Source organism: Chenopodium album, chromosome 22, assembly GCF_948465745.1.
Source record: "Chenopodium album chromosome 22, dcCheAlbu1.1, whole genome shotgun sequence".
Lineage (NCBI taxonomy): Eukaryota > Viridiplantae > Streptophyta > Magnoliopsida > Caryophyllales > Amaranthaceae > Chenopodium > Chenopodium album.
Genome location: NC_137855.1, coordinates 27,781,239 through 27,803,239, shown reverse-complemented (window position 1 = coordinate 27,803,239; position 22,001 = coordinate 27,781,239). Strand labels below are relative to the sequence as shown.

Below are 22,001 nucleotides of genomic sequence, written 5' to 3'. Positions count from 1 at the left end.
GGCCCCGGTCAGAGAGGACCCAGGGGGGCGAACGTCTTTATCCTTAGAAGTTTCTACAAAATAAAGACAAGTTAGAATTCCGAAAAAGAGATAAGTTAAAAGGGAAAAAGACGAAGATGTATGACTACCTTCTGAGAGATTGAGGAAGTGCGGACGCCTCAGCTGAGGCTGATCGTTCGCCTTGTGCGGAGATGGCAGCTTCCTTTCAGTTTGGAAACCCATAGGCCGAGTTCCCAAATACTCAACATGCGGAGTTGAGCTTTGGTCGGTCGTGTTGTCCAGGGATAACTCTCCCTCCTCGTCCTTTCGGACGGGCTCGTTCCGAGCCACATCGGACGATGGTGGCTCCGAGGGCTTGGAGTCCCCACTAGGTGTCAGCTTGGGTTGCTCTCCTTTAGGTTGCTCTAACACAACCCGCGACCTAGCCCTGACCGCCGATACTTTGCGAGCTTTGGACGACCCCTCGTACTTTTAAGCAGGCGCTGACCGCTTCCTCGCAGGCTTAGGGGTAGCTGACCGAAAAACATAAGATAGATTCAGTTAGAAAACTCCATTCGAGTAGCATTCAAGGAAAGGACCTTGAAAGGAAATTCATTCGGCAATAGTTCATTTTTTTCCTGTCCGAATAGGGTTGTAGGAAGCAGCCTACAATTCGAATTTACCCGGCTAGGAGTGAAATGCATGCATCATCCGACTTAGAAAGAAAATCAATGTCACCCAAAGCATAGCAGGTCGGACGCAAAAAAAAAAAAAAAAAAAAAAAAAAAAAAAAAGAAGAAATATTTTAAGGCAAAGGGATGAAAGAAGAAAGGGTTCGTACCCCCTTAGCCGCCTCGTATTGCTCCTCAGAAGCCGATACCTCTCCATGTTGAACTCGTTCATATCCATCTCTGCCTTTTCCACTGGATCGAGCTATGGAGCGACTTCTTCTGTTATAAATAAAGACATTGAGAGTTAGAATAATTTTCAAGAAAAAATAAAAGCAACAAGGCATGCCACAGAAGTCAACCTGGAGTATGGTTTCGGAGCAAGCCGAACGAGGACATGAATATGGGATCCCTTAGCCAGATCACTAAGGGAATCCACCTCGGAAAAACAGGGTACTCGGTGACCTCCTCTAGATTCCCGCTTGACCGAAAAATAGTCAATTCAATGTGGTCCGGGTGAATTGGGGGCCGAGTCGGCCAGTGATCCCCTCGTCCAAGTTGAAAAGGGGAGGAGTTTGTTCATCTTTTTGTTGAACTCCATGTTCCTCGTCTTGATGAGGTAGAACCTCTGCTTCCTGTCCCGCCATTTAGACGGCTTACGCAGAGACACCATGTATTCCGGCCGGGTGCTTAAAACAAACCACCCGTCCGAGTCAGCCTCCAGCTTCACCATGTTATGCATCGCACAAAAGACTAGGAAGTTGGGGGTGAAGCCCATCCTTAGATAGGTCACCAAATAGCAAAAAATGTTGGCCAAGTTGTTCGGCGCTAGCTGGACCAAAGCGATTTGATATTCGTCCAGCAGCTCCTGGACTAATGGGTGAAGGGAAAAGCGAAGACCGGCCTCCAGGGCCGCTCTATATACATTGAAGCCCCGGCGGATTATCTTAGGGTCGTCTGAGGCTACGACCGAGCCGGAGGTTCGAGGGGGACTTATCTCAAAGCCCTCCCCTAGCATGAGGAACTCTTCCCATTCCTCGAACCTATCATTGAGGTACGCCAAGGCAACATCCCCAATCATGCAGCTGTAGGGGCTACTGAAATCATACTCTTTAGCCTTGGCATCGGCGTCAGGGTTTTCATCTCCCTGTTCGGTCGGCTGAAGTGCGGGGGTCCCGACCGCACCAAAATCGCTGGACATAACTCTGTCCAACTCATCTTCCTCGGCAAAACTACCTCCGATCGAGCCCTACTTTGGCTCATCTTCAGGCACTAAGGGGGCCTTGCCCTTGTCTTTCTTGCCACCCCTAGAACTGTGATCTCTAGATGGAATTGGATGGGGGCAGTCGGCCGGCTCGGCAATTACAATGTCGGTCCTAGGCCTTGCCGACCTGAGAGCTTGAGAAAATGGAGGAGCAAGAGTTCGCTCGGCGGCCACAGAAGAGCCTAGCTGATTTCTGTATTGTGTGCTAGCGGCTGTGGAAGACTGTGGCCGATTTTTGCCAGATTGAATATGATAAGTGACATTTATGTCACCCCTAGGGGTAGTGTTTAGGTTATTTTCGTGTTTATTTTCCCTTATTTTCCCTTTTATTCTCTTGTTTTCTCTTTAATAAAGTTTATAGTTTATTTTGGATATTTTGGAGCGTTGTAGTTTATTTTCTTTATTTTATTAGTTTTAGTTTATTTTTGTATTTTATTTTACTTTATTTGCTTGTATAGTTTTTGTTTTATTTTTAGTTTAGTTTTATGTCTCTTATTCTTTATTTAATTTTATTTATTTCTATTATTTTATTTGTCGTGGTTTTGTTTTATTTCGTCCTTTATTTATTTTCATTTTATTTTATTCTTATGTTTTTTCCCATTTCCTTCCTTCGGTTTTGTGTGTAAGGGTTCGGGTTTTGTGTCAAGTGAGTTCGGGTCCCAACTTGAGTCAAACGCCAAACAAACCTACTGCCCCTTATCCATCACCACACTCTTCCTCTTTATTCCCCTTATCCTCTACCACAACAGCACCTCACTCCCCTGCTCCCTCACGCACACAGCAGCCCACCAAACTCATAACACCAACAACCCACTACACCAGCCACCTAGCAGCTGCAACCAACACCAACACCACCAATCAGAAATCCAGCCAACTCCCCCGCAAACACCACACACACCAGCATCAACCACCGCCAAAACCGCCAGCATCTCCAACCACAATCAGCCACGCACTTCTCAGCTCACCAATTTCAGCCACTCCGCAATTAACCACCAGCTCCACCAATCACACTTCCCCCCTGTTCTCACGCACACCACAAACCAAAACCCCCCTGCTCCAATTCACTCACCTGCTGCCACCATCACCGCTGCTGCACTCGCAACAATCACCAGCAGCAGCAATTTGCGCCACATCAAACCACCAATTCACGCAATCAACGGCCAAATCAGAGCAAAGGGCAAATCAATCGAGTTCGGGCAAACCCATTGAAGAGTTCGGTCGAAGTAAAAGGGCGAAAACAATCAGAATCATTCGATGTTTTCTGATGTTTAGAGGAGTGGTCGAACACACCCATGGTTCGATCGAACCAACCCATGGTTCGGCCGCACCTACTTTCGGTTTGATCAAACCACTCCACGAGCTTCACACATGGTTTTTAATGAAGATCGCACGGTGGTGTTTGCTTGATGCCGATTCTTGATGATAATGAACGGCATTGATTGAAGCTTGATTAATGCTGATTTTGTTTGATGGGTGTGAAGTAGGGGATTATTCCACCATTTTTGAGCAGCCATCTTCGATTTAGAAGAGGAAAGGAGGGTCTGATTGTTTGGGGGGATTGGTGGGTTTATTTTTCTTTTTCTTTTATTTTTATTTCTTTTCCTTTTCCTTTTCCTTTTCTTATTTCTTTTCTCTTTTATTTTCTTTTAATTTCCTTTTCTTTCTTTATTTATTTTCTTCTTTTATTTTTCTATTTTTCCTAGTTTTATTAAGTTAGTATAAATACCCATTTTTGGGGTAATCAGGGGAGAACATTTTTAGCTATTATTCTATTCTCTAATTTAGTTTTAGGAGAGCTTCTCTCTCTAGGTTTAGTTTAGCGTTAGGGTAGTTTAGAGAGAGAAAGTGAGGGTTTCAGCATTGTTGAACTTGGATTTTGAAGAAGAAATTGATCATCTTTTCTATAGATTTTCATCTTCAATTAATGAGAATCTCTAACTCTCTCTCCTCTATTTTTATTGCTTTCTTTTGATTATTATTTTTGTTGTTGGTATTGCTTGTTGATCATGTTGATTCTTGATTATTTGTTGATTAATCTTGTTATTATCATGATTAGTGAGTAATTTCCCCTTGAGGGGATGGTTGTGGTGTAGTTTGATCTTAAGCATGTTCTAGGTTTAGAGTTGATTTATTTGTGATTAAAGTCTTTATATGCTTGATGTTCTTTAATCTTCTTGCAAGTGCACATTGTTGGTTGATTAAAGATGAATCTTTGCTAACAAGGAACGGAAGTTGACTTAGTTAAGGTTCATTATTATCGATTGTTATTAAATAGTACCTCCTAGTATATGGTTCTAATGTGGAAACATAGAGGCTATGTTAGGTGAAGCCAATTGACCCCAGAAGGCAGCTAGATTAGATCCTTTATTTCGATATTTGAGCATGTTTAGTTCATAATTAATTCAATTTCTATGCCTTTGTTTATGTTCAAATGAATCCTATACCTAAACCATTTCCCTCAATGTTTTATTTCTTATTTTAGCATATTTAGACTTTAGTTTATTTATCTCCTATTCCAGACTAGCTTAATTGTCGATAACATTTGGTAGTGTTTATCCGTTCTCTATGGTTCGACCCCTATGCTTACCTTATACTCGTATTAGGTTTGTTTAGGTTGTATAAATTGTATTTGATCTGGGCATAGACAATTGACGACGCGTTTATTCCCTTGTCAGAATAAAAGCTGCTGAAGAAGATTTCGGCTGATTTCTAACAAAGTGAACGGCGACCATTTGAGCTAAAGTTATGGGCAAAGAAGTCGGTAGCTCGTCCGATCCTAGGATCGAGCTGGGAAGTAATGTGCAAGCCACATTCGGACAGAAGTAGAGGTGCCACGCTGATCTTGGCTCTCCTCAAAAGAAGTGGTCACCTCGACCACCGAAATACCACTCACTGTGGCCGAGGTGTTTGTATTGGTGTTTGTGTTGGTGTTCTCCTAGTCCATATTATTCAAATCATAGGAGGCTAAGGGTTCAATCAAGCTGCCGTCCGAATTCCCAGCAGCATATCGGTCGTATGTTTGCCTCAAACGCTCCATGTCCTCCTGCAGGGACATAGAAGGATAGGTGGGGGTGAGTTGATAGGCACTAGAAATGGAACCACTCCACAAAGACGAAGACTCGTCCCCGTCCACTCTAGATTCCTCATTCCAAGGCGAACAGACGGCCTCATGATAAGGAGAAACAGACGAGGCTGAGTGTTGAGCCAGTGTGTTCAAAAAGAAATGAAACAATATATAAAAATCAAGAAAGAAGAGGAGAGTATTCGGTTACCTTTGTACGAGTAGAAAGTTGAAAAACTCTGAAGATCTTGGATGAAGGATGGCCGGAAAACTCAAAGGCCTGAACGGAAAACTCGAACGTACAGCGAGGCTCTTGAGGATTCCGGGCAAAAGTAACTTTCTCTCTCAAGAAGCTCTGATTTCTCTCTAGAAAGTTAAAATGCAAAGTAAAAAGAAGTGAGGTCAAAGCCTTGCTATTTAAAGGCAAAATTTGAGGGGTAAAATGGTAAAGAAGCCAATCCCGCCTAAGGAATGTGGAACGGTTAACTTTTGAAAAAGTTTAACTTAGAAGTCGAATGGTTTCCAAACGTTCCGCCTCATCTGACGGAATCTACACGGATAACCGAACATTAAAAACGGTATTCGAACAGGCGCCATAACTGACGATCAGGCTAAGTCCCTTGAAGATGTCAGACAAGTCAGTCAAGGCACCCAGCCCAATCAAAGACCATTTGGCCCATCCTGTCCGACTAAATATTAGACGAAGTTCTTCAAAGTCGTTGGTCTCTTCGGAAAAGGCATTTAGCCCAATTAGGCAGACGGGCAACGTTGTCAGACCCCCGCAAACTTCATAAAAATGCTCAAAACACGCCTAAAGTACTCGGACAAGTGAAATCAGAGTAGGCGGCCCGATTGGGACGAGCCACCCCCTCTGAGGGGCAAATGTTTAGGGTAAAAATTACCCCAAGTACGTGGCCCAATCGATAGGCAACGCGTGTCACTGTAGGAAGATGCCACGTATGAAGAATAAGAGAGCACCTGAAATAAAGAGAGTGAGTGAGGGCCTCCTTACATCAAGACACCCAAGATCCTAGAATGCCGCAAAAACGGCGCCCCGAAGGGGACATAGCCCTCTCCGGATTGTGCAGCCAATCAGAGCTCTAAATCCTAGATTACTTTCCCTAAGGGGCACAAATCCCCACCCCTATAAATACCATTATCATTGATGATAGGAGGGGGGATTGTGACTTAACCTCAAAAAGAGCACTAAATAACTCCAACTTCTCTCTACTTTCTCTCTCTACATTTTTTCCGTTTCCCAATCACTAACTTGATCGTCGGAGGCGGATCTCCAATCACCGGAGTTCCGTTGTTTTGTAGGTGTCCGAGTCTCATTGTCAGCAGAGCGTGACCAGTATCACGAGGGATTCCAAAAAAAACCTCGAAACAATCTCCTTGTTTATTCACGAAAGTAAAAGCTAAGCAAAGTAACATTGCATCATGCGTTATTGTAAGCACCTCTTTAAACCATTAGGGGCTCACCGATTGACTAAGGGTCCACCCCTTAGGCTTCTTTGCTTAATCACTTATAGTTATCTTACCCGCATCACCAACAAAATGTTGGGAGGATCATCTCATTTGACAACAGCATGTAATGTGCTTGGTCAATGAATGTCCATAAGATGTGGTACCCGACCTCTTGACCACCCAAGTCTAAACCAGTGTGTTTAAGTTGTGATATCTCATTTTTACGTGCTTATATGCTTATGTGCTTGTATGTGACGAAGGAAAATTAGGTCTAAGACTAACCTCCTATAATCAAACAAAATTTATAATCACTCAATTACCCTGATAAAAGTATAAGGGCAAGTCAAGGGTCAAACAAGTAAGGAGAGGAAATGCATGAAGACTGTAGATGACTTATGATTAAGCTAAACCAAAATCAAGCTAAGGATTTGAAGTTTGAACTATGCTAAATCAAAACTCAAATGAAGGAGGAATCCAAATTCTAAAAGTGCTAGGGAGTTGGGATCCACATGCAATCATGATTATCAAGCAAGGTTGGGAATCAATCAATCAAAACTATATGAAGACTAGATAGAGGAGCAATTATTAGAATTCATTTGATCACTATCCTCAACCTATATTACCTTAGATCTATCCATTGGGAAGAAAAAACAAGAAGATCATAATAAAATTTTTCTAATTTAGATGATCTTAACGTAGAGTCTCACTCCAACTAAAATAAACAATGCAATTATACTCAAAATCAAGGCTAAGCTAGCTAGACCAATCAATGCAAGTAAGTAAGTAACAAGCAAACCTTATCTAATCAATTTAATCTAAAGGTAATCATTAATTAATCAATTTCCCAAAATCAAACTCAATAATCAATCAAGCATGCTTCATCCTTTCCCTAGCTAAAGATCTACTCACTCATGATTGTACTTGAACCTTCTTGCTCATAAATAATTTCTTTTTTCTTCCAAAAATATTGGAATATCATATGCAATTAAATCATGGATGTAGTCAAGAATATGATGGCTAAAGGTTACATTCTAATTGTTCTCAAAAATTGGAACAAAATCTTTCGCTGCTTCCATCCCCTAGAGGTTGACCCTCTATATCCACCAAGATTTTTAGGAACATTTTCCAAAACGATGAATCACAAAGACCAATGAAAACTATTCAATTGATGTTTGGAAGGAATAGGTTGGTGTTTGGAAGGCAACCATGGCAACCTCATTAACTCTAGGAGGAGCAACCGAGCAACATAAGGGATTGCAGGGTCGGCCTTTACGAATGTAGCTTGGTATCGCAAAATCTCCTTCACCCAGCAGATGTAATCGATTCTCGTATTCTTGTCCAAATGTCACAGGAAGAGGGCATATCAATTCAAATGATACAATGTTCACCCAAGTGCATACACTGCAAAATAATTCAAATAATTTCAGCACATCAATCAATCAATCAAAGACTTTATAAAAAAATATATATATATTCAACGAAAGACGATAGGCATCATAAACATTGATGGTCGATAACATGCAAGGTTTTTTGAACGTAGAGAGTATCAATCCATACAAACCTAAAGCTTTAGTTTTGTTTGACATTTTCCTTCAAACTCTTGCATATCTGAAAGTCAATGCTCAAAAAGATGGTGCACAAGTTCAAATAATTCATATACTTCTTAGTTTCTTTTAGCAAATCATTGAAGGTAGCACTTTTACATGGAAGAAAAAAGATATGAAAGGGCTGTTTACTTGTACAGGCTTACAAATACACGTTTATAAAGATGAACAAGAAAGCATAACCTTGGTGCTAGATTGAGGTCTTCTGAGCAATAATTGCCAGATTCCTTGGTGACAAAACAGGATCAAAAATAGGCAACATGAAAACTTTGACACTTTCTTGCTCTTGTAGGAACAACAATCTATCCAGCAGTAAGAGTGTTTCGAAGACTGGCCCCAGAGCAGCTCGCAAAGACCAGTAAGGACCTATAAGCCCCTGTAATGGAAATACAGATTAAAGTTGAGACACATTATACAATAAATGACAAAATTGAATGATGCAACAACCTAGATTACATATCATATAACTTCAAACATGCACAGCGGCACTGTACAACAAAAATCCAAGCAGACAAATTGAGCATTTTAGCTATGCAGAGAATCTTACCTATCAACATAAATACTTTATTCCATATTTTATTCACTTGAGTTCTTGTAATGATGTAACTACTTATTCATGAATTAGTTCGACTTGAATACAAAAAATGATTGACCAAATCAAAGCCCATCTAACAGCATTACAGCACACAATTTAACCAGCATTTGTAGCCATTGATGGAAAAATACTGAAAAAGATTCAGCAAGATTTATTTACATACATGGAACACAGATGACCTACCAAGCATAAATGGGCAAATTGGTGAAAGAGATTTTTTTTTATTTTTTTGGAAAAATGGTGGTATTATTTTAATTAGACATCTACAAACCAATAAAAAAAAATCATTATTTTTGTTCTACTGAATTTTCATTTATGGTTTTTTTTTTTTTTTTTTTCATTCTACTAGTCACTTTATTCCATTTTATGCATACTTCTCTAGTCCCCTTGGCCCTTACCATCATAACCCCTCTTACCCCCAAAAAAATTACGTATCTGCAGTAAGTAAAAAAAAAAAAAAAAAAAAAAAAGAAGAGGAAGTGTACAACTGGCAATTTAAGAAACTGCTGCATGAAGATTAGAAGCAGGATGAACATTGCTAATTAATTGTGTTCAGGATTAGAGTACCCTCTCTATGTTAACATTAAAGTTATTCAAATTACAATCACCCTTCATAGAATAAATTTCATTCTAACTGACTATTCATTCCACATACTGCAGAAAGAATAGGTAACCTTGTGGCTTTTCTTTCCATGAGCAAATTAAAAGTGAGTGGGAATTTAAAAAAGAAAAAAAAGAGTGAGAAATGATCTAATTATTGCCATAAGAAAAGGTAACATAACTAAGCATGCAAGATGAATTTAAAACGGAGGAAGGCACTATCCTCAATGAAATCTTACACATTGCATGAAGATTAGAAGCAGGATGAACATCATTGATTAATAGTGTTAAGACTGTTAGGACTATAGTAACTCCTCTCTGTTGACATAAAAGGCCACATTTAATTAGATGTTATATATAAAAAAATATTATTCAAATTACAATTACCCTTCATTGATTAAGTTTCATTCTAACTGACTATTCATTCCACATACTGCAAGGTCAACATTACTTGTGGCTTTTCCTTTTATGAGCAAAAATGAGAGTGGGAATTTAGAAAAGAATTCCTTCATTGCAGTTGTTCACCGCATTTTAGTGCCTCGTACATTTGCCAGTTTGGCAGCTTAGCATGAATCATATTAAATTTAAGCACAAAACAAAAGTTTCTGAGGAAAAAAAAGATGCAAGAGACATACAACAGATGGCTGACATTCTCTCCATAGTCCATTCAAATCCATATCATGCAAAGGCTCAATGCTAAGATGACGGAGACCTGAGTGACTAAATTTTTCGAAAAGTTTATATTTATCAGCCAAATTCCCAACTCTGTCACAGAAATTGGACTGAAATCCAACAGTTGAAGTGCCCATCTCCACAGCTGTCCGGGGTATCTCATCTGCACCAAGCATAAAAAAAAGCATCAGTCCTAATTTATTGAATCATGAACCCAATCACAACAGCAGATAAGTATCCGCAGTATACAAGGGTTAAGAAAAATGAAAGACAGACAACTTCAAATTAAGTTCATTATAAACCTCTAAGTGCTTTGGATTCTTGGTAAGCATAGCCACTAGCATAGCTACTACCTCTTGCTTACATCCACTAACCCTCTCTATTTCCACCTGACCCCTACCATCTAGGAAAGAAAATTGTAAAAAATAAATATAAATAAAAAATTAAAAAAATCATTAAGTGCCCATGTTCTAGATATTAATAATTACCCTTCCCGCCACTAAATTCTATTATATCTCCACAAGTCCACAATCGTACATCAAAGATCTAACAGTAAGATTTTACTCTTTGTCCCTATTTATTTTCCCCATTTGACCCCCTTTCACGGCTTCAAGCTATGTCTTAAAACATAAATATCTCCAATTTTACATGCGTCAAAATTATAGAAATTTGATATCCTTAAAGTAGACATTCTAACCAATCTAACAAGATCTCATTAGGCTATATTATTTCTTATAGACTATTAAGGATTTGTGGTCAAAGCTTTTAAAAACTGTCCCCAAAAAACATACAATGAGGCAAGCAAATAGGGACAGTGGAAGTAGCTTATAGGGATGACATAATAAAGGGCGATGGACTCATGTCTGTGATTTATAAATAAAAGAGCTCAAACCGTTAAACTTTACAGTAGCAAAAGTAAATTGTAAACAACACTGTTCCATAGGCATCGATGACCCTATGTTAGATGGAAAAAGCCTACTATCCCCCTCTAATATATAGGTGGAAAAAGATATTGAAAGAAACAGGAAGATATCAGTTAAACAACAATACATACAAATTATCAACCAAAATTTTCAAATCTAAAGCCTATCCAATTCTGAAGGAGGCCTGATTACTCTTGGATTTAACTTTTTACATTCAGTTATCTAAATCCAATTAAGCTCAAGTCACATAACGCACTGAGTTTTGCCACATATCCAGAACTGCCACTTAACTTTGAAATTCACACTCTGCTTATATTGTTAACAAAAAGCATAGCAATACAAATGCGAACACTGGTGGATCAACAGTCCATTTTTTACCTACTTGACAGAATTGATGAATTCTACTGACATTTATATTATACTTAGAAGATTAAAAGTGGCATTTCTAAGCTAAGATGAAAACAGAACAGACAATTTTTATCACAACACTAACAGTTATATTTTTCATTATATATTAGTTAAAAATACAAATAATTAATGTTGTGATAACATTGTGATAAACCCAACATCTTACTGACATTTATTTAAATATATTAGAAAAAAAGCATAGTCAAACTAGTGCTAAAAGTGAAAGCGTGACAACTATATAGGGACAGAGGAAGTATGTTACTTACATAATGGGTCAATATGCATATATATCTTCACGTTTCATCACATGATCACAAGTCTAGATTTAAAGAGCTTAAGTTTGCATCACCTACACCTACAAATTACTTTCTCCATCATTACCAATTGAAAAAAGAATCTCTTAAATGACATTTAGCATTGAAAAAAATAAATAGGTAGTTAAACAGCTACTAGATTTGTGATTCTTGGACTCATATGAAATAAGGTATGAGTTCCAGATTCTAACACGAAAAGGTCTTAGACAAGGATATGGGGATGTAATCAACTAGTGTCCAAATTTAATTGACGAGCAAAAGGACATTAATTATGTTTCTTAAGTTGAGCTGCTTTTAAACAGAATTTTGTTAATATGTACTACATAATCTTAAAGATATTCATTTCATTAAATAGAATAGCAGGGCAAGATAAAGCTAGTGAGTGGTGACACGAAAGAGAAATATGTTAAACATATTAAAATGAAGAATAGAAAGGATTATAAAGAAAATTTGACCAGATGTATCCCAAGTTTGGGGTGGCCTCACACAGTCACATGATAATCCTAAGAAAAAATGATTTCTTAAAGATTTCAAATTTGGGGTACTTCTATGCAAAAGGTCCTTGGAAAGATTAATACATAAACCTTTTTAATCATGAATCATGATCTGTGCAACCTCCTCTCCTCCAACACTGCCTCCTCTTCCCCACCAGCCATAGCCACTAGCCTCTTCTATCCCTCACTTCCCACCCCTTCCATTTTGTTATGTTCGTAGATACATATCTGTACACTGCCCAAAATCCAACTTTTCTTGGGATAAATTTTACAGGAATCTATTTGTAGCTTGGTCACAATTAACAAGATGAAGAAGGTTAACCTTTTTAAACTACAACTTGCAAAGATCAAATTACAGATGTTTAGGTCAAAGCCTCAAAGGCATGACAGTACAGAAACATAAATATTTTATCACATTCCTTCAGAAAAAAAGAAATTTATATTAGAGATTCAGAGCATCATAGATGTAACATTAATTACTAGCGCTAACTATGACAACAAAGATAGCAGACAGAAAGACACAATAATTATGCAAATGGTAAAGATTGCAATTAGTGGCTTAAGAAGTCTGAGGACCCTACTTGGGCTGGATTAGACGCCAGCCTAAGCCCATGCAGCTTGTGGTATCCTTTCTAAAATTGATAGAATAATTAAAGAACAGAAACAATAGCAAAATTTACTTTCTGCAGAGTCTGAAGAATTAGTACAGCTCTTTTTCTGCTGGCGACGCAAGGCTTTCCCTTGACGACCGATTGAAGGATTCATGAAAAGAACTTCTGGATAATGACGATCTAGGACCTGCATAGGTACAACCAGTGGCATTAAAATATTACTCCTTAATCCTAATACAAAGTAATACCCAAGTAATAGGTAAGCAGACGACCATGCGGAGAAAATAAGTTTAGGCTTGTCTAACCAATAACGGATATTTTAAAGTACTCCCTCTTTTTTTTTTTTATTTTTTTTTTTTTTAAATCATCCTACTTTACGTTTGAAACGTTTTTTTTTATGTTCCTACTTTTGCTTTACTCCTTTTATAGTAAAGAAAATGGCTCACTTTTATACCACCACTACTACAAAAACCCCCTAATAAGTCGGACTTTAGAGTCGCCTTTATATAAGGTGCGACTCATAAACCTATCAAGTCGCCTCATACTTATAAGGCGACTTGTAAAGTTGAGGTCAAAGTCAACAAAGCACCTAGCGAGTTGTCTAATATACATGAGGTGACTTGAAAGGCTTACAAGTGCACCATATATGCATGGAACTCTAAAGTCCTACTTATTTGGTGATTTAAATTAGATCTTTAGAGTAATCTGTATATAAGGTGGCCTTATACATATTAGGCGACTTAGGGTCTGTTCTATTCACCTTATTTTCACTTATTTCAAGTTCGGATAAGTTCAAATAAGGGTTAATAAGTTCATATAAGTTCAGGGTTATTAAGTTCTAAATTAACGTTCTCCTCACCTTATTTCCATTTATTATATTTATATGGCAAATTTGTCAAAAAAAACCTTTTAAAAGCACCATTTTGCAAAAAAAAACCTTTTAAAAGCTTTTTACTTAAAAAAAAACCACCACGTTCATTATTTTTGCAAGAGGAAACCTATTTCCTTAATCATCCTCTAATTAACTTAATTAGCCTATAAATTTCTTCCATTTCTTCTAATTAACCACTAACCCACCCTATTACTTAATAATTACATTTAATTTGTACATAAAAAAGAACCACCGCCCTAACCACCAACCAACCACCATTCCCCTTCTTCCTCCCTTTCCCCTTCTTCCTCCATTTCCCCCTCCCTTTCAAGCAACCCCCTCACCCACTGGACCTACCGCCCAAATCCCCCCACCTCCGGCGACCTGCCTCCACCGTCGGTGGACCATCCCTTTCCCCCTTATCCCCGTTAGCAACCACCACCTCCCTTCGAATTTTTGGATCTTATATACTCAAACATGCTCAAATCAAGTCCAAATCAATTCCAATTTGTTTTTAAATCATCCTAGCATCACATACATACATAATCAAAGCCAAAACAAGCATCAATTACAAGAAAGATGCACAAAATAAAAAAAAATAAAAAATTAAAAAAAACCCCAAATCAATTTTCCAGGGTTTTTCAAAATCAACGAGATGGTTGTTGGGATTTGATTAGTGGGAAAGGGAGGATCATCTAGCGGTGGAGGTCGCCGGAGGTGAGGGGATCCAAACAGCGGTCCGGTGGGAGAGGGGTTGATTCCATGGGAGGAGGAAGGAGGAGTAAGGGGAGGGAGGAAGGGAGAAGGAAGGAGGGGGTGGTGGTTTTTTTATATTTATATTAATTAAATCTAATTATTTAACAATTTGGTGGGTTAGAGATTAATTAGAAGAATTTAGAGTTTAATTAAGTTAATTAGAGCGTAATTAGAGGAATAGGTTTCCTCTCGCAAAAAAAAATGAATGTGTTTTGGGTGTTTTTGTCCCTCGGGAGGGTTACAACTCGAAGACTGGTCCGGTGCGGCCTGTACCTGCAAAACAAACGGAGACACCGGTTGGTAGGTGCTCCGCCTCCGACGATCAAGTTAGTAACTTGAAGGGAGAGAAAAAGGTGCGGAAATTTAGGTGGGTATATTCCAAGCTCAGATGTCTCTATCAAAGGGACAGTTTGTAATGAATGGTAAAACGTGCCCTCTAAAAGAGGGGAATCTCCCTATTTATAGGGTCCTTGGGAATTGTGCCCCTGACTCACTGAACCCTAATCATTGGTGGGCTGCGCCGCATTGCGGCTTTCTCGGGATTTGGGCTTGAAGGCCGCCATTTCCCCCAAATTTCTAGAGTGACACGTGTCGGGCAGGGATTGGTCCACTTTGGACCACCCTGGGGCTGACACGTGTCATCCTCTGAGCGGACCACGTGGCGAGGTAAAATTACCCTAAACAGAATGTGGTGGTTTTTTTTAACCAAAAAGCTTTTAAAAGGTTTTTTACACAAAATGGTGCTTTTAAAAGGTTTTTTTCACAAAATGGTGCTTTTAAAAGGTTTTTGACAAATTTACCTATTTATATAGAATTATTACTAATCAAGATTGCTTCTCACTTTTTTTTATTTTTTGTGTCAAATTTTATATGTTTTACTATCATTATTTCATATAAGAATAAAGTAACGTTTGCATTAAAAAATAATAATTAAACTAACGTTATACCCATAAGTTATGGTAAGACTAACATGTCAATCACATAAATTTTGCTTAAATAAAAGTCAAGCAGATAAACAAGTTTATTATTTTTGTAAAGGGAAATTAATGAGAATGAAAGTCAGATCAACAACAAAACCAAAGGAAAATTTTTACTACTTCTAAACTATAAAATAGTAGTGTTGTTAACCGTTAACTTTTTACTATTCCTAAGCTATAGAATATTGATTAGTTGCATGTTGTTAAAAATCAAGTACACACTATTATTTCTAAGCTATAAAATAGTGGTTTTAGTTTCTTCAAGCATGCAATGAGTTATATATATATATATATATATATATATATATATATATATATATATATATATATATATATATATATATATATATATACACGCCCATACTTTTTCTTATTCAATAACTAATTAGGTGTATCTTCACAAAACACCAAGAAGGTACAAGAGCTTGTTTATGAGTATTTTAGATAGCTTTATTATTTTGATACTAATATCCTATTTTCATTCTATATATTTCAAGTTTTGACAGAGGTAGTTTAAAAAAAAACTATACTTGATCAACAAAAAAGCTACGTAAGTCTATATTAGCTACTAAATTTGAAATATGTTATACTATCTTACATTAACGTTGACAATATTTATTTCATATACAAGGATATGATTTGTTAACTTATACGAGTTTCTGTATTGAGTTGTACGTGTACCTTGGTTTTTAAAGTATTGCTTTAGAGTTTTTGTTGTTTTGTGCATTTTTGCTCTTAGCACCTATATTTGTAAGTCCCAACATCACCCATATTAGTATCTTATTGACTTCATCTAGTTAATATTGCTTTGAATATTTTATTTCTTAGCAAAATTACAATGGATTCTAAGGAAAAGACATCATGGAACAATGAGGATATTGAGATATTTTTGGATTTAATAAAAGAAAACAAAAGGTCAAGAGGTGGCAAGTATAATTGGGACACAATTATATTACATTTGAATACACAAACAGTAGTGACATTAAAAAAAAAATTTAAAGCTTGGAACGAACTTAAAAGTTGGACTGGAATTGGTTGGAATGAGGAAACAGGTTACCTGTAATTGATCCAAAAAATGAGAAGCGGAAGGCATTTATAAAGGTATTTAGGTTATGAATTTTGCTTTTCCTACTTAAATTTTGTTATTATTACTTGGAAGAGTATAAATAATTTTTTTTTTTATTGCATTACCTTGTAGAAATATAAGAACTCTTCAAGCTTTCTAAAGAAACCCTTGATGTTTGAGGATAAGTTGTATAATATATTTGTTGGGACGTATGCGACAAGTAACAAATCTTGGTCTACCGCCGCCGGAGGAATGACCATACAAACCAAACACAAACAGCCCATAATTCTTGTTCAAGATGGTTCTAAGGAAGGACCTTGGACTCTGATGAAGAACTTAGAACCAAAGATGATGATATGGAAGATACTGAAAGGTGATACTTAGAACCAAAGATGATGATATGGAAGATACTGAAAGGTCAGCTTACGAAAGCGTCCCCTCCCAAAAGAATATCTTCTAACAAACGTAAGAGTTCATATTTCGGTGCTACCTCTAGTAGAAAGAGTGTGAAGGATGGCATTAAAACTTGTTGAAGAATAAACCTCCCAAGTATCACCATCAAAACACTTTATAAGGCTAAAGGGCTACTCCTCCTACTGCCATATGGTTTTGGGATAGAACCTCCTTTGGACTTGTTTAGTGGATTCTCTCTCTTGATTTGCGAGTGCGGCCCAGATCCATATTTAACAAAACTTGCATGAATTATTTAAGAAAAAACATGCAACTTGGTTTCTCTAAGACACGGCCTTAAACCATCTCCATCAAAATATGAAAAAAATGATTTCAATATTGGAAAGAATGCCGGCAGTTAGCAAAAGTCTTTCATTCTTCAAGTGTTGGAGTTCTTACGTGGTCCAGATGAAAGTGTTTTTTTTTTTTTTTTTTTTTGGTCTCTTCCGAATAATGAGTTATAAATCCTAAATTTGAAGAAAAGAATCTTATTCCCAGATGATTGCTATAGGCCTAGCTTCAATGATAACTTAAATGATGATTATTAAACTATCATAAGTCGTCTAAGATGCTTAGCACTTGTTATTTTAAAGTTTGGGTGTGTAAGTTTCATTTTTTCCAATATGGAATAAGTTAAATTTTGGTAACTAATTTATTTTAATAAATGTGTTTTTATTGTGATATGTGAAACTTTATTTTATTATGTTTTAAAGACAAGTATGAAGAGTCACATATTATTAATTACGTATTCGTTGATTTTTTTTTTTTTTTTTTTTTTTTTTTTGAGAAACTAACTTTTATTTTTATTTATAGAATGGACGAAACATTGCACCAAAATTGTACGATGTACATTGCCTTGCACGAGTTGATGAGATTACTTAATCAAATAGAACGAATGTCTCTACATGTAGGGGGTGAACCTGGAAGTGAGTGGGTACATAGGTTATTCACTGGACATCCTAATTTGAGCAAAGAGCAACTAAGGGTTGATAAAGATATCTTCATAAACCTTGTTGATGTATTAAGAGGGAAAGAACTACTATCTGATGGTCGATTTATACACGTGGAAGAGCAAGTCGCGATATGTCTATTCATGATTGCTAAAGCTAATTCATATCGTGATGCTGCGAAGAGATTTCAACATTCGATATCAACCATTTCTATTTACTTTAGAGCAGTATTGAAAGCTTTGGTTTCATTTTCTTGTGATATTATTCGACCATATCAGAGTTTCAATGAAACACCACCAGAAATTAGAAACAATTCATTATATTGGCCATTTTTCAAGGTAACAATTCTAATGTATTTAGTTGGTGAAAATGTTTATCCTAACAAATGGGAAGCTCAACAGTGAAAGTAACGGAGGAATGTTCTGCCAAGCTATGGCATAAGCGGCTCGGACATATGAATGAGAAGGGAATGCAAACCATCACTCAATTCCTTCCTTTGAAGGATGTTCAATTGAAAGCTTGTTTACAGAGTTCCATTTCGAAGAAATCCACCATCTAAAAGACCACGTGTTCTACATTTGATTGACATGGATGTATGTTCTATCACATGTTCTATGACAGAAAACCTGGTGGGGCATCTTATTTTGTCACAGACCATTCCAAGAAAGTGTGGGTCTATCTTTTGAAAAGTAAAGACCATGTTCTTAATGCGTTCAAGGAGTTACATGCAAAAGTAGAGAGAGAAATGAGCATGAAATTAAAATGTGTACGATCTGATAATAGTGGTGAGTATAAAGGTCCATTTGAAGAATACAGTAATAAGTACAGGATAGAGCTTGAGAAATTTGTCCTAAAAACGCCTCAATAAAATGGTATTGCAGAACAAACGAATTTTACGATCACTGAAAAAGTTTTTTTAATTTTGACTCTTGCAGTTACCGATCATTTTTTTTTTTAATTTTCGATAGGTTCCTTTTGTTGGCTGATATTAAACATCATTTAGCTTATATGTTTCTTTAGTTGGCTGATATATTTGTTTCGTTGGCTCATATGTATATTTTAATTGTTGGCTAATATGTATATTTTAATTGTTGGCTTACTTGTTGCTTTTGTTTGCTGATTTCATCCTTTTGTTGGCAGATACGTTTTCTTCTATTGGTTGATATGTCCCTTCTGTTGGCTGATAAGTACCTTTTATTGGCTTATATACTCTTTTTATTGGATTATATGTATCTCTTGTTGGCTATAAGTACCTTTTGTTAGCTGATACGTTTTTATTAGTATCTGATATGTCCTTAATATTGACTGATGAGACCGATACGTTCCTTGTATTAGTTGATGTACAAAAGTATATACAAGTACAAGTATATACAAGGCTGATACGTGTTTCTTTCATTCTCTCTCCTCTTTCCCCGTCTACCTCTTCATCTTCCTCTCTTTCTTTCTCTCTTTTGTTAGGAATTTCAATTCTTAAAGCATCCACACCACCCCTCACTCCCTCTCCTTCTCCGTTGTTCCTCACTTTCCTTTCCTCCTCAAATCATCCTGGCCACTTACCCTCGCCACCGTTTTCGCCACCGTTCATTGAACCCACAAACCACCGAACCCACTAGCCACAAATCGTCAACCATCGAACCCACCAACCACCACATCACCAGCCGCGAATCACCAATCACCGAGCACTGACGTTGCGCCATTAAAATCTTCAATTGTAATTTGCTTCAAATCTAGGGTTTAAATCGCCGATCGCCATCATCGTCGTCGTCTTCATCGTCATCGTCGTTTTCGTCGTCTTCATCGTCATCGTCGTTTTCGTCGTCTTCGGACGCACAAACACTAGGGTGCGGGTGCCCGCACCCAATAGTTTGTATTTAATAATAGAATAACTATATATATTATGTAATCATGTAGTCTTTAGGAATAATAATCATCATTTAGAGAGAATTTGTATCACATTGCTTTGATAAATAGAAACATATTTAAATGTAAAAGTATACCATCGAATATTAGTTTATAGTTTATAAACACTTTGTGAGTGGATCTATTATATTTTAGAGATATAATTGTTACCTATTTTGTTTATAAATAAAGAGAAACTGAATATTATTTCCTTCTAGCTTCTTCATTAAATAAGCTATCTTTCACCATATCAAGGGTGAGTTTACCATTCGGAGTTCAATTGCTCAACGAGATAACAAGAGTTTAACAATGCCTTCGAATTCATTCATATGTTTAGCAATATTCTTACCCTCTTTGTATAGAAGACGAACCAACCTTCTACTAATGTAGCTTTTAATAAACTTGTCTTCCTCTTCCTCTCACACATTGTCTCGAGCTTTTTCCACAGCTCGTAGGCATCAATGTCATTAGCAAAATGTTGAAAAATGCTTTGATCGATTTGTTGTCGGATTAACCCAACTGCCTTACAATTCACCAATTTCCATGGATCTTCAGTTTTATTTTCCGACTTATTTTCTTCCTCGATGAGTTTATACAAATCCTTATAACAAAAGAATATCCTCCATTCGAGACTTCCACATTGAATATTGGATGATGTAAATTTAATCATTTCCAATAAGCTTGTCATCGAATATTCCACTTTATTTTATACAATATTTATGTACAAATCTGATACCTATTGGGAAAGATCATAAATAATCTTGCAGAAAAAATAAAATTTGTTTTCCCTACATGTATAAACAAAATAGGCTAACAATATTTTTATATAATTTAATAGAATAACTTAAAATGTGATTATAAACTATAAACTAATATTCGATTGGGTACACTCAAATTTCGCGAGTATTTATATTTATCAAAACAATGTCATACAATTCTTAAAAAATCTCTATAAGATTACAATCTTTATACTATGTCCTAACAACAACTAACACAGCATTAACATTTAAAACAATGATAAAAATTATTTTTCTCAAACGCCTTTAATTTCATCTCGTTTGCTACTATTTCTCCTCTCCTAATTTTACTCCCATTCTTTATTTGTTTTAGCAAACTCCTAATGAGGAACATTACTATTAAACAACGTTTCGAAGGCATCATATAAGATGTCACTCGTAGAGATGAAGGAATGGAAGGTATAATTAGAGGAATTGCTTGAGAAGGGTTTCATTAGGCCAAGTGTATCACCATGAGGAAGAAAGGACAGAACCTTAGATTATGTATTGAATATCAAGAGCTGCATAATGTCACTCTAAAGAACAGATATCCATTGCGTAGGAAAATTTACCAAAAAACAAATTTTCGCATATAATGAATTCACTGTTATACCAAAAAATAGCTTTTACAAACCTTATGGTTATGAATAGGACTTTTTCGCATTATTTGTATAAGTCTGTTGAGGTGTTCATAGATGATATTTTGGAGTATTTGAAGAACAAAGAAGAGCACAAAGTACACTTAACAAGAGTGTTGGAGATTATATACTTCTTACTTCCCCCCCCCCCCCCCCCAAAAAAAAAAAAAAAAAAAAAAAAAAAAAAAAAAAAAAAGAGGAAAGAAAAAAGTGTTGGAGATTTAGGAAAAAATAACTTGTATGCTAAGTTTTCAAAATGTAAACTTTGACTACAGAAGGTGGCATTTCTAAGCCATGTAATCTTGAAGAAAGGAGTTGCAGTAGACCCATCTAAGATTCGAGCAGTTTCTATTGTGTGATAACTTTTTGATGTAGTAATAAACGCAATTATTATCTCTGTGTATTTATATGATCTGTAAAACTATTTTCAAACTAAAATATTTTATTTTGAAGGGATGGAGTTGGAATTACTCTATTTATCTAATTTTTGGTAGTTTATCTCTCATTTCTTGTTTCCTATTTATTTGCTACTATGGATTCTTTAAAATAATCATAGTGCACATTCGCGCACACAATTCCAACAATTGAGCATGAGGAACATTCAGAACAGTGACATGATGACAAAAATTATCAAAAACTCAATAGTGGACATACCATCTGAAAGACGGCACGAAATCCATGCAAATCAAAATTTTGAATACCAGCATCCTTCTCCAGACTTTGCCATCTTTCAGCACTCTGTATGTAAGACTAGGAATCAAGGCTTGAACACTACTTAATGATCTACAAAGCTAATATTGTAGAATGCAACAATAATCTTCCTATCCTTGAAAGTTAGGACTATAGAACAATACATATACACACACACACACACCATAGCATCCCATTATTTGCAATCTCCATCCAAATCCAAATATTATTTTTAGTCTTTTATGACCAGAGGAATTAATATGAAAAA

The 22,001-nt window shown here is 36.6% G+C and overlaps 1 protein-coding gene across 2 annotated transcripts in view; it reads right to left on the bottom strand.

Annotated features, from left to right (window-relative positions):
- Positions 1-7,354: 7,354 nt before the first annotated feature.
- Positions 7,355-22,001, bottom strand: part of LOC145604986 (S-adenosyl-L-methionine-dependent methyltransferases superfamily protein) — a 30,801-nt gene continuing 16,154 nt past the window's right edge. The window contains exons 9-13 of one of the 2 annotated variants that reach the window (XM_081660984.1): positions 21,698-21,781; positions 12,730-12,847; positions 9,874-10,073; positions 8,227-8,419; positions 7,355-7,840 (exon numbers count right to left, since the gene is read on the bottom strand). In XM_081660984.1, the coding sequence (XP_081517110.1) occupies positions 8,234-8,419; positions 9,874-10,073; positions 12,730-12,847; positions 21,698-21,781 (588 nt within the window). In that variant the 3' untranslated portion in view covers positions 7,355-7,840; positions 8,227-8,233. The remainder of the gene's footprint in view (positions 7,841-8,226; positions 8,420-9,873; positions 10,074-12,729; positions 12,848-21,697; positions 21,782-22,001) is intronic. The other variant, XM_081660985.1, reaches the window with a different exon arrangement.